This window comes from Dipodomys merriami, unplaced genomic scaffold (genome assembly GCF_024711535.1).
Source record: "Dipodomys merriami isolate MVZ:Mamm:240054 unplaced genomic scaffold, mDipMer1.0.p SCAF_8, whole genome shotgun sequence".
Taxonomy (NCBI): Eukaryota; Metazoa; Chordata; class Mammalia; order Rodentia; family Heteromyidae; genus Dipodomys; species Dipodomys merriami.
The window spans coordinates 24,762,134-24,773,836 of NW_027206401.1; the positions used below are offsets into that span (position 1 = coordinate 24,762,134).

Sequence of the window (11,703 nt, forward strand, 5' to 3'; positions counted from 1 at the left end):
ACATTGGGTATATATAGTTCCAAGAAAACTTTTTTCCATACTGAGGGTTCTTAGGATACATAGAGTTCAGTGCAGTACTACAGCTGCTTGATTCATTTTCCCCACAACACTGCTGAATTTCCCCTAAAGAAGGGTGATTATCTTTAATAAATCCCAATTTTTTATGTTGCTATTTAAATTGAGCACATTGGGCACTATTTGCTTTCTGGGAGGCCGATTTTCAGGAAATGAAAAGTAGAAAAACATTGGATTCCATGACAATTTGAATACAACTAACTGGTGCTCATGTGGGACTGAGAGCTTTGCATCAATAGAAGAAATGTGCACATGGGAATTAAAACGGTTTTTGGGTTTGTTTGGTTTTGGTTTTGGGTTTTTTTTTTTGCAATTTTCTTGATTATTTTTTGACTGTTCTTGGTCAGAACCCTGTATAATCTGTAAATAAGTCAGGCTTATTGTAGGCAATGATGTCTACAGATTTTTATTTTACAAAATACTTTTTTCAGAGTAAACATGGTAACAGTAAAAGTTAAAAAGTTATAAGATGTCCAGTTCATTGAGAATACCCAAGTAAACCTTTATGTTCTTTGTACTTGCAGAAGCATAGCTGTAGAAGCAGAGTCTCCCTGAGGTCCTCATGGGTCCTCGACATCACTTTTCAGTGTGGTTCTGAGGAGGCATCTTAATCTTTCTTTGCTGTGGTTCTAGTTTAGCAACCAACTTTGTAGCTAAATGGTTAACCATTGCTTAGTGATGAGTAGATATTCATTGTGCTTTAGCCTTTGATGGGTCCCAGCATTTGTGTTTGTTCCTTTCTCTGGTACAGGAAGAGCCATCCTTGTGTTTGTATTGGCAGTCAGCAATCTGCCACAGTTCTTCATTAACTGAAAAGAAAAATATCTATCTATTAGTGATTTGGAGACAATTGAGTGTTACTGATACCTTACAGTGTATAAGTGGCTACTGGCCAGCATTTCCAGCTGCGGTGGCCCTAGTGGTTTAACAGAAACCCAGGTTTTCAGAGCAAGTTCTGTTCTAGATACTCTTACCTCTTCAGCCACATATTGTGGACAAATGAATACTGTTGTAATTGTTACATGCTGAGAACAGCATATTTGGCAGATTGTGTTGATTAAGCCATGAGTGGAAGATATGGACATGAGTAAAATAGCAGCGCTACTGCTCCCTCCCCAAAATGTATTTGAGCACTTACAGTTTTTAGGCAAGCCAAATTAGTCTTACCCCTCTTACCTTTTGGCATCTTTTACTGATGACTAACTGCTTCAACTTTTTGCAAGCTATATATTACTTAATTCCCTATAATATTACCTCAAAGTAAAGCTACTAAAATATTAAAGAGTGTTAATTGACTTTTATTTTTGACCTATTGAAACATTTTCCCAATTCCCTTTCTCTGATTCTATTGTACATTGTCTTCTTGTGAATTCTTCCTATAGCTTCTTTAACTAGTGTCTCTGGCAGTAGCCAAATTTGATTCTCAGCTTTGATACCTGTTCTCAACATGTTTTCTTGACTTTCACCAACACCTATGGTTAGCTGATCATGCTTTTGCTTTCAAAAGTTTTGTTTTCAGAATACAATTAAGTCAGAAACTGAGCTTCTAACCCTCAATAAACACATTCTTAATTGGTTGTGTTTTGAGACATGGTCTCCATATGTAATTCAGACTGGCTCATGATGCTCTTGCCTCAGCCTCCTGAGTGCTGATATCACCCGCATACATCGCCATACCAATTTCAACATATTTATAGAACTTTCTGTCTTTCACATCAAGTCTATGCAATTTATTTCTGGTCTAGTACTTTATAAGACATCCACCCAAGAAACACATACTCTACATATTCTAGGCTTCCACAAATGCCTATCTTACTCAGGAGACAGTCCATATATTTAAGCCTGAAGATTTACTTGCCAGTATCTCTTGTGAACTTGCTGCTACCAGGCATACTGCAGAGCCCTTTCATTCTTGCCATGATGGTCCCAGTTGGACACCATTATTATTCTTTTTTTGGGGAGGGTCTGGTTGTGGGGCCTAAACTCTGGGCCTGGGCGCTGTCCCTCAGCTCTTCAGCTCAAGGCTAGCATACTACCACTTGAGCCACAGTTCCACTTCTGGTTTTTTTCTTTTTGCTTATGTGGTGCTGAGGAATCTAACCCAGGGCCTCAGGCATGCAAGGCAAGTGCCCTACCACTGAGCCACCTTCCCAGCCCACCATTATTATTCTTAACTTATTGATTAGTAGCCTGGGCAGATGGCTATCAAAATGAAGCAGTTTCCCCAACGCCAAAGAAACGCATGGATCCAGCATATGATCCCAGACAGTCTGACTTCAGTAACTGGGTCACATTGTCTTGCCATATAGGTGGTTTGCTATTCGGAAGATACTCCTTTAACATGGCCCCATTCTTAGAGTATAGACCCAGTGAAATAAGAGTGATTTCTTCAATGACACAGCTGATCCTTCAAGTGAGTGACCTGAGTACAAAGAGTAGAGGTGAACGTACGTAACTTGGATAATGAGTGAGTGAGGAAACTGAGTAGAGAACTAGAATAAAAGGAACAGGAAAACCCATCAATTAATAAATCCATCCTATCTAATAGTCAAAACTTCAGGGCTTAAGTCCAGTGTAGTACTTTTGAGGTGAATGGCTCAGGGTGCTTTACTGAATTATTCTGAGACTATTTTAATAACTATCATAATGACACAAATGCTTCCTTCCCGGGATATACAAGACAGAAGGATAATGGCAATTGTTGACATGGGCATTATTAAACACCTGTGTGTGCACCAATGCCATAGCTGTGCTCTACTGTTATTTTACGGGTGAGGAAGCTTCATCTTTATTAAAGAGCTGGAGTTCAAACCATAGATAATTTTACTTCAATGTCTCAGCTCTTAGCAATGACATTCTGCTACATTTCAAGTTATTCTGTTCTGTCCAAAGAATTCCTTTTTCCTTTTTTGATTGCTGATGACTAAAATGCACATATGACTTTCAGTGAAAGATGCCTAGCGACCTGGTGCAATCTCAGCACTCTAGTTGTCTGTTTTAGAGTACAAGTTGCTGAAACTCTGATCTTTTCTTTTCTTTTTTTGGTCGGTTATGGGGCTTGAAGTCTGGGCTTGGGTGCTGTCCCTCTACTATTCAGCTCAAGGTGAGCGCTCTACTGCTTGAGCCACAGTGCCACTTCTGGTTTTCTAGTGGTTTACTGGAGATAAGAGTCTCACGGACTTTCCTGCCCTGGATGGCTTTGAACCTCAATCCTCAGATCTCAGCCTTCTGAGTAGCTAGGATTACAGGTGTGAGCCACTAGTGCCTGGCTTGAAACCTTGATCTTGACTAATTATCTTCCCTTATTTTAGACCTACGGCTGTACAACTTCAAGGTGCTCCATAGAACCATTTTTTTGTTTGTTTTTATTGTTTTGTTTGATCCTAGGGCTTGAACTTGGGGCTTGAGTGCTATTCCCGAGCTCTTTTTTTTCCAAGGCTAGTCCTCTACCACATTGAGCCATTTCACTTCCCCAATTGTTTTTATTAACGATTATCAGTAATATTGTTAGTCCTTCTTTTGTTATTGTTGGTTGTGTGGCTTGAACTCTGGGCCTGGGAACTATCCCTCAGCTCCTCAGCTCAAGGTGAGCACTCTACCACTTGAGCCACAGCACCACTTCTGGTTTTCTGAGTGATTTTTATTGGAGATAAAAGTCTCATTGAATTTCCTTCCCGGGCTGGCTTTGAACCACAATCCTTAACTCTGAGCCTCCTGAGTAGCTAGGATTACAGGCATGAGCCACTGACGCCTGGTGCCATTGTTGCTCCTTTTAAAGAATGATTTGTTCTTGATCGGGGTGATGATAGGTTAGAGGCTAGGTAACACTAGAAATTTTTGAGTGTTGGGACTCACTTCCACTCTAGGAAATGTTAGAAGGAAGGTTTGGCTATGGAAAGTTCAAGAGTCAGACCTGGGCTACTTAGTAACACAAGGGACAGACTGTAGAGTACAGGATGTTAGGCAATTTTCTTTCTTCCTCTGTGAGAAAATGGATGTTCTCTACTTAACTAATTAAATTTACATGTACCATTACCTCCAGAAGCTTGAAGAACAGGGATTAATGTTGAATGATTACAGTACCTCCACTGCTCTCCTCACATCTTAAAATGGCCCCCTAGTCTGAAAGTCTAGCATGCATATAAGACAGGCAAACTAGTTTCTTGTTTTAGATTGGAGGGCTTGAGGTTCTGTGAGCAACCAGTTAATCTGTCAATGTCCTTCTCTTTATGTGAACAAAACAGGAATAGTTACACTTGCTGTAGCCCTGGTTGGAAGATGAAAGACATGACATTTGCCCATCTGTTTACACTTTTTAAGTGGCTGTTGCTAAATGGAGATACAAACTGGTGATATTTTATTTTGGGATTTCATTTGTCCTCACAAATGAGAGAGAGAGAGAATATTACTAATTATCCATGGGAAAATGTCTCCAGAAAGAACTATAATATTTAAACAGTAAGTTTCAGATGAGACTTGCATTGTTTTTAGTGGCTGATGAATAGTCATAACACTATTATGCTGCAGGAAATGGTGCCCACACTTCGTAATTCTTACTTGTAGAATGTAAGTTCCAGGCACAGTTAAGTGAGAGCCAGCCAGACCCAAGTAGATGACAATGGAAAAGGTGGCTCATCCCACTGCAGGGGTACCAGTTAGTAGCTGTTTAAAGGAATCTCTCTCTCTCTCTCTCTCTCTCTCTCTCTCTCTCTCTCTCTCTCTCTCTCTCTCTCTCTCTCTCTCTCTCTTTCTCTCTCTCTCTTTCTCTTTCTTTCTTTCTTCCCCCTCTCTCTTTCTCTCTCTCTCTTTCTCTCTCTCTCTCTCTTGGTTGTGGGGCTTGAACTTGGGGCCTGGGCTCTTTTGCTCAAGGCTAGTCCTCTACCACATTGAACCACAGCGCTAATTCCAGTTTTCTGGTAGTTAATTGTTAAAATCTCTTGTACTTTACTGAGTGGACTGGCTCTGAACTCTGGTCCTCAGATTTCAGCCTCCTGAGTAACTAAGGATTACAGGCATGAGACACAAGTGCCTGGTGAGGATCCTGTCTTCCCTCTGACATTTATTAAAAGACATAGTAGAAAGGACAGGTTTGACTAGACAGTAGTTTTGACTATATGTAGACTAAGACCAACATCAAAAATATTCATATTTCTAACACTAACTGCGGATGATGTTTGTTCAGTACCTTTTGTGGTTTCTGAAAGAGTCAGATGACTTTTTCTCCGTCTTGAAAGTCCATAGTTAAAGTCTGCTCTGGTGTCTAAGGTAATCCTCTGTTATTTGGTAGCTATGGTTTAGTTCTATACTGAAGCTTATGTAGAAACTCACTCCCCTTTGGAGAGGTATTAAGACCTCAGGACATTAAAATCCAGACAGGACCTCTAGGAAGTGATTGGGTCATGAGAACTCTGCTTCATGAGTGAGTGCATGGGTTAATGAGACCAGATCTGTTATAGAAAACAAGTCAGCCCTGCCTCTTAGAGGAGCTCCTCTTACCATGAGGTGCTTGGAAAATGGCATAGTCTTCACCAAAGGTCAGGGCTGACCAATGCTTTCTGTGCATTTTCTCCTGGACCTGCCTTCTAGGACATCAGACCACACTTCCAAATCCAACATGGCTTTTCCAGAGCACTTTGAAGGAATGTGTCTGACATGCTTATAATTTTAGTTATCTAGCTAGAATACTGTAAACTAATTCATGCCTACATATTATAGATGCTTTCCCAGAGATAAGGAAATCTCTACTTTGCAGTCTGTTCCAAATGCCAGCTGCGCCACAGGATTATCAGACCTATAATTACTGATGAGCAGAAGCCAGTAAAGCCTTTGAAAATTCTTGACCTGTTCTTCGCCTCATTTCGTGCTTGATACATTTTTTTGATCTGAAAATTTTGTCTTTCCAAAGAAGCAGCTAGAGATAAAGCCCAGAAACTGCATGAAACATTCAAGTTTCTAACTGTGACAGCCGCATTGTTTTATTTCTCCCTAGGGTACTTGGAGTCAATGGGAGCCTGGGATACATGTAGGTAAGAGTGGCCACTGCAAAAACTGTAAAAGCAAATGTGCTGGGTCTTAAGGTACATGGAAGGCTGAAGGGAAGGTATAGTTAAGATTCCACACCTTTCTCATTCCCTCTCTTTTTTGGGAAGCTTTTTGTAGGGGTTAGTAGGCATGCATGGCTGGATGGCAGCATGTCCAACAGACTGGTCTTGGGCAGTGAAGGATGAATTGAGTTAATTAAGGAAAGAATTTGTCACCTATGTCCTGCAGAGTGAGGCAGATTATAACTTGGATGCATGAAAAGAGAATGGTGGGTGAATATACCCATCTAACTATGTACAGACATGAAAACCAAACTAGCAAATTTGAGACGGGAGGCGATGGGATAAACTGAGGGAGTAATGCATTGCACACATAACTTGATGTTTAACTGAAACCCTTTGTACAAGTATTTGACAAAAGCAAAAAAAATATTAACAGCTAAAAAAATAACCACCCAACACCGAGAGCTGTGCATCAAAAAGAGACACACAAAATAAAAGGCGACGGAGTTTTTGAGTAAGGTATAATGGAGAACTTGTGATTCTGTAATTTATTCTATGTCCCCTAGGATATCTGTATGTTCTAATTCTCATCCTTATTGCTCTGTTGCTAGACTTTAGGTTACATATCATAGTATTAGTGATTGAAGATACCTAGCAATAGACACAAAGGCATCGCATAGACTTGGCTCATTTTTGTGGAAGAGGAGGGGGTTTTCAAGCTTTTAAGTCGTTTTAATATGACCTCTTCAAAATTTAAAAATACATTGATTTTTGTTGATATTGCTAAAATAGTTGTTAACATCTATGACATGGAGTATTTATTTGGTACAAGATTAACAGCTCATTTTTATGTTTTAATTTTACCAGAATAAAAATCTCAATTCCCTTCCCTCTCCTCCTTTCTCTTCCCCTCCTCTCCCTTTCTTTTCCCTCCACTTTAACACTATTCTCTCATCAGGAATCTATACCAAGATCGATCATCTGTCTTTTAGAGCTTTACATTTACCAAACAATGTGTGCAACACGTCCTGGCTAGAAGTCCAATGGCTGGGAAAGAAGTGTGTATGAATACACAACCATGGGTGTGTACACATGGAGAGAAACACATGGGTGCCTGTGCCAGACACGATTCATCTGTCAGAGAGAAGGTAGATCCTGAATATTTTAATGTTTGTGAATCTGTTCCCTTAAAGACAGGCAAGCAACCCCTTGCCCGAACTGCCAATTCACATTTTGTGAGGGACTTAGCAGACATTCACATCCTAGCACACAGTCTATGGAACTAAAAGGAACTTGCCCAGTGTCCCAAGAGAGGACTTAAGTTGTATTCCTCCAGACCTCCCCAGAACACAGCGGGTGCATTGGGTGTTCGTGAAGTGTGCTGTGGGAAAAGATATCTGAGCCTTTCCGTGTGTGGCCTTGCACTTACCCTCGATCAGTTTGATCCTAAAGTAGGCAATGAGAAGGAACAGCAGCAAAGCCACAGGCAGGAAGATCCCCAAGAACAGGAATGTACCAGGAAGCTCTCTCAAAAATTCTGAAAGCGCAGAGCTCATTGCTGGTGGCATAGACTGCTGGCACAGTAGGACTCACACCTGGGACTCAGCAGCCCTGCTCAGAGTCGGCACCTGTTTTCTTCTGGGGCTCTGGCCTCTGCATGTCAGGGGAACTTTCTGTGGACTTTGCTCTGTCTAAATAGCACCATGAATTCAGACAGGACTACCGGCAGGTTACACTGTAACTCAGTTTCAAAATGTAGAGGAATAGAAAGGCAAATCCCCCAAGCCTTTGTGGAGATGAGTATTTATCTAGGAGGAATAGGATGATCCCAGGAAGCTGACATTTCTTTGTATTCATTTACTGAGAAACACTTGACTTCAAGTAAACCTCATTACTGATTTGTCTTCTTCTTGTGTATTCCCAAATAGAAAAAAAAACAACTTCTTTTTTACATTTCCTACATTTGACAGTTAAAAATCACTTAATATTCCTGCTAATACCTCTAGAAAGATGTGAATTTTTACTTACACATTGCTGATCTAACAAGTACCAAAGAGGGATAAACAAGATTCTTTCCAGCTCTAAAAACTCTCTTCCCTGTGTACTATATTTGGAGTACTTTTCTGAATGGAGCATTGATTTATTCTTTCATTCTTTTTGAATTTTTATTCTTTTTTTCTACCCCTCCCCACCCCAGAATTAGGGCTTGAACTTGGAGCCTTGTGTTTTCTCTGGGGTTTCTTGCTCAGGGCTGGAGTTCTATTTAAGCCATGCCTGAAGTCCAGGTGTTTTGTTGATTAATTGGAGATGGAGTCTTGCAGACTTTTCTGCCTGGGCTGGCTTCAAACTGTGGTCTTCAGATTTCAGCCTCCTGAGTAGCTCGGATTACAGTGGATGCGCCACTCGCACCTAGCATGACTTATTCCTTTTTTAATGAACATTTAATTCTACCAGAATCCAACTTGTGGGCTAGATATATACAAAGAAAAGGTAAGTAAAATGGGGTCCCTTACAACAAAGAGAGTACAGCCCCAAGTGGCTTTGGTGGTGTGGATGGTGCCCTTGACACATCCATCTTTGCTTGCGGCCATAGCTCCCACTGTTATATCTGCTCTGTTCACACTTATTTGTGGAAGTGGTGTGAGTTTTGTAGAAAAAGAATAACAGACTGGTGGATGTTAAAAATGGACACTAACTTGTTGACTCTGCTGTTAACTTGGATTACGTGTGTAAAAACAAAAAAAAATTCCAGATATGCTAAGCTAGTAAACTTAATTTTCCACTCCAATGATCTCTTGGAGGTAAGTTTGAGGGCCCTGACACCCTTGCCCTACCTGTGCCCCTCTGGACAGCTGTTGGTGAGTGGCCAGCATAGCCCATCTCGGATGAGCTGTTGTCAGGACCTCCAAAGTTCTTCATTGGAGATGATGTGTAGCCAGGTAGTCAGTGCCTGAGCAAAGCCTGAAACCCCATTTACAAAACTATAAGACTGTAGGACTGACTGGTGGACTGTCTGAGCAGGAAATCATAAGCAGCTTTCCTCTTCGAAGACAGATATCTTCATTTCCAAATGAACACACTTGAGATTAAGTCTGCATTCATTGTACTTTGCTTGCCTTCGACTCCCCACCCCATGAATGATGGTGTTGCTCCCATTGTCCTCATATGCTTGCTGTTGAGATGGTTTTCTGAGGCTTTTTCAGCTTGAACAGAAAGCTAATTGGTAAAGTGTCTATCTTCAAAAAAACACTCCATGAGCAGGTGACATTACCAGGGAGATGTTAGACAGCTGTTAGACTGTTATGTTTTCTTTCCTGTTTCATTCCATTTTGCAAGGCTAAGTTGAATGCTTGCCCTGAAGTAAGTAAGGGAAAAAGGTAAACATGGAACTGACAATACTGCTAACTCCCAGATCAACATAAGAACAAAGTGCAAGAGAAACTCCGAAGAGAGATTAATTCCCTGTCAGGGAACTGGGCTGAGTTCATTAAGAAGATAACATCAGAGCCAAATCTGAGGGTTGGGAAGCAGACACAAGGTAATAGGCAAGCAGGATTAATGGAGGAAAAGGAATACTTGAAAGTAACTGAATCACAAAGGATTCAAGCCAGAATATCTTAAGAGTTGAAGCTGGGAGGGAAAAACTAGGAAAGACTGAGGGAAGGAAGAGGTGACACTATCCAAAAAGAAATGTACGATTTACCTTACCTATGCAACTGTAACCCTTCTGTACATCACCTTTATAATAACAATAAAACAAAAAAAGAAATGTGGTGGCATTTTACAGCTTATAGACTGTGAGATGCCTTGCTAAGAACTATGCTACTGACATGGCTTTGGGAAATGAAGCATTTAGGTACCACTTTCCTGAGTGGATTGAAGAAAGGACATCTAAGTAAGCCATGTGGAAATAATTAATACTGAAAATAAAATCTACATTGGGTAAAATGGGTAGACATTATATGAAAAAAAAAGTGCCCTGTGATTTTTTTGCTCCATTTTATTTCATTTAAAATTTTTTTATTGTGAAAATACCATATGGAGGGGTTACAATTACATGAGCAAGGTAATGAGTACATTTCTTATCGAGCATTGTTGTCTCCTCCTTTCCCCTTCCCATCCCTTCCCATCTCCTACCCCCCTCCCCCAACCCAACCCCCCCGCCTCCCCCTCCCCCCCGCCAAAGTTGTAGTTTGTTTTTTGACATAACGATTTAAGTAGATGAACAAAGAGATTTCAGCACATCAGTGTGTGAGTTCAGTGCAGCTTGCTCAGTGTCACCTCTTCCATTGTTCTCCCACATCTCTCCCAGCGCCACCCATCCCCTCAAATTCCCAAATTCCATTTTCATACATACACATTGAAATTATGATTGTGTCTGCCCCACCTGTTTTCTCTCCATCCTGTTGATTTCTTTAGTCTCTCCCACTGTTGATTTGCAAAAGATGGCATTTAGGAGAAAATTCCTGAGAAGCTATAGTCATACCATCTATTATACTGTATGCTTAGTGACAGCTGGCCCAAAGCCTACCATAGCTAACTGTGACCTACTGAAGCACATGCCAAACCCACCAGGCATCTGCATGTGTTTGATGGAGTCATTAAGAATGACTCATTGCAATGACTTACTGTAGAGCAATGGAAGTTCTGAAGTTCATCAGCAGAAGGTGCCAAAACACTGATATCAGCACTGATATCAGAAACACCTAACTACACACAACACAGAACAACAAAGCTACAATGCTCAAAAATATCAAACCTAGTTTGTTTTAATTATTTTCATAATGTTTTGTTGCAATGGAGCATTGCTGGCAGTGCAAATAGAGCACTGCCTATTAAAGAATGGCTTTTGAGAGGCTGTGTTTCTTTGGCACTTGTGACTTTGGCCCTTTGAACTTTGCCCATTAGCTATGTCAATTAAAGGAGTATCAGTTGGCAATAATCCTACAGCGCACACACCAAAAAACAGGAAATTGGAAGAAAGTATTATGAGTAATAAGATGAGCTTGGAGAACGGGCCCACAGTCCAGATTTATTTATTTATTTATTTGTTTATACATACACACTGGTTAATTGGAGTTGGAAACGATTATACTTTTCTGCTTGTGTTGGCTACCAACCTCAATTCTTGGATCTCAGCTTCCTAGTAGCTAGGATGACTAGCACCAGGCTGAAGAGTTAAATTCTGACCAGACTTGAATGAAGTAAAGAAATCAGCCAATATGTATTTGGAGGGACAGAGTGTTAGTCAGAAGGATCCTCAAGTGCTAACTTCCTGAGGGCTGCTTTGGGGCATGAAGATGAAGAGGGAGGTCAGCTGTGACTGGCACACACTGGTAATGGGGAAATGGTGATATAGAACCTCAACACTAACAAGGCCAAGGAAATGCACTCAAAATTTAGTCTGTGAATCTAATTCCTCCGCATCTTATGAGAGATTTCTTGGGGAAAAAAGTTAAATTACTGCAGAAAGTACTAGGACAAGTAGGTTTTTGATTTCAAGGTCCTTGGAGCCTTTAATTTGGTTAAGGTGCATGATAAATCCCCAAATGGAATATAGTCTGCAGCCTCTGCCAGAGTCACT

General features: G+C 40.7%; 1 protein-coding gene across 1 annotated transcript; it reads right to left on the bottom strand.

Moving 5' to 3' along the window:
- Window positions 1-465: 465 nt before the first annotated feature.
- Smlr1 (small leucine rich protein 1) lies at window positions 466-7,748 on the bottom strand. The gene is made up of 2 exons (XM_070010520.1): window positions 7,549-7,748; window positions 466-884 (listed from the first exon to the last, which is right to left on the bottom strand). Exons 1-2 carry the CDS (start codon window positions 7,685-7,687, stop codon window positions 766-768), a joined length of 258 nt encoding a protein of 85 aa, XP_069866621.1. The 5' UTR covers window positions 7,688-7,748; the 3' UTR covers window positions 466-765.
- Window positions 7,749-11,703: the final 3,955 nt, after the last annotated feature.

Excerpts from the sequence above, each read along its gene's own strand:
- Smlr1 (XM_070010520.1), bottom strand. The coding sequence starts at position 7,687 with ATGCCACCAGCAATGAGCTCTGCGCTTTCAGAATTTTTGAGAGAGCTT. Across the intron at positions 885-7,548 it reads TAGGATCAAACTGATCGAGG|TTAATGAAGAACTGTGGCAG; the intron begins GTAAGTGCAAGG and ends TTTTCTTTTCAG.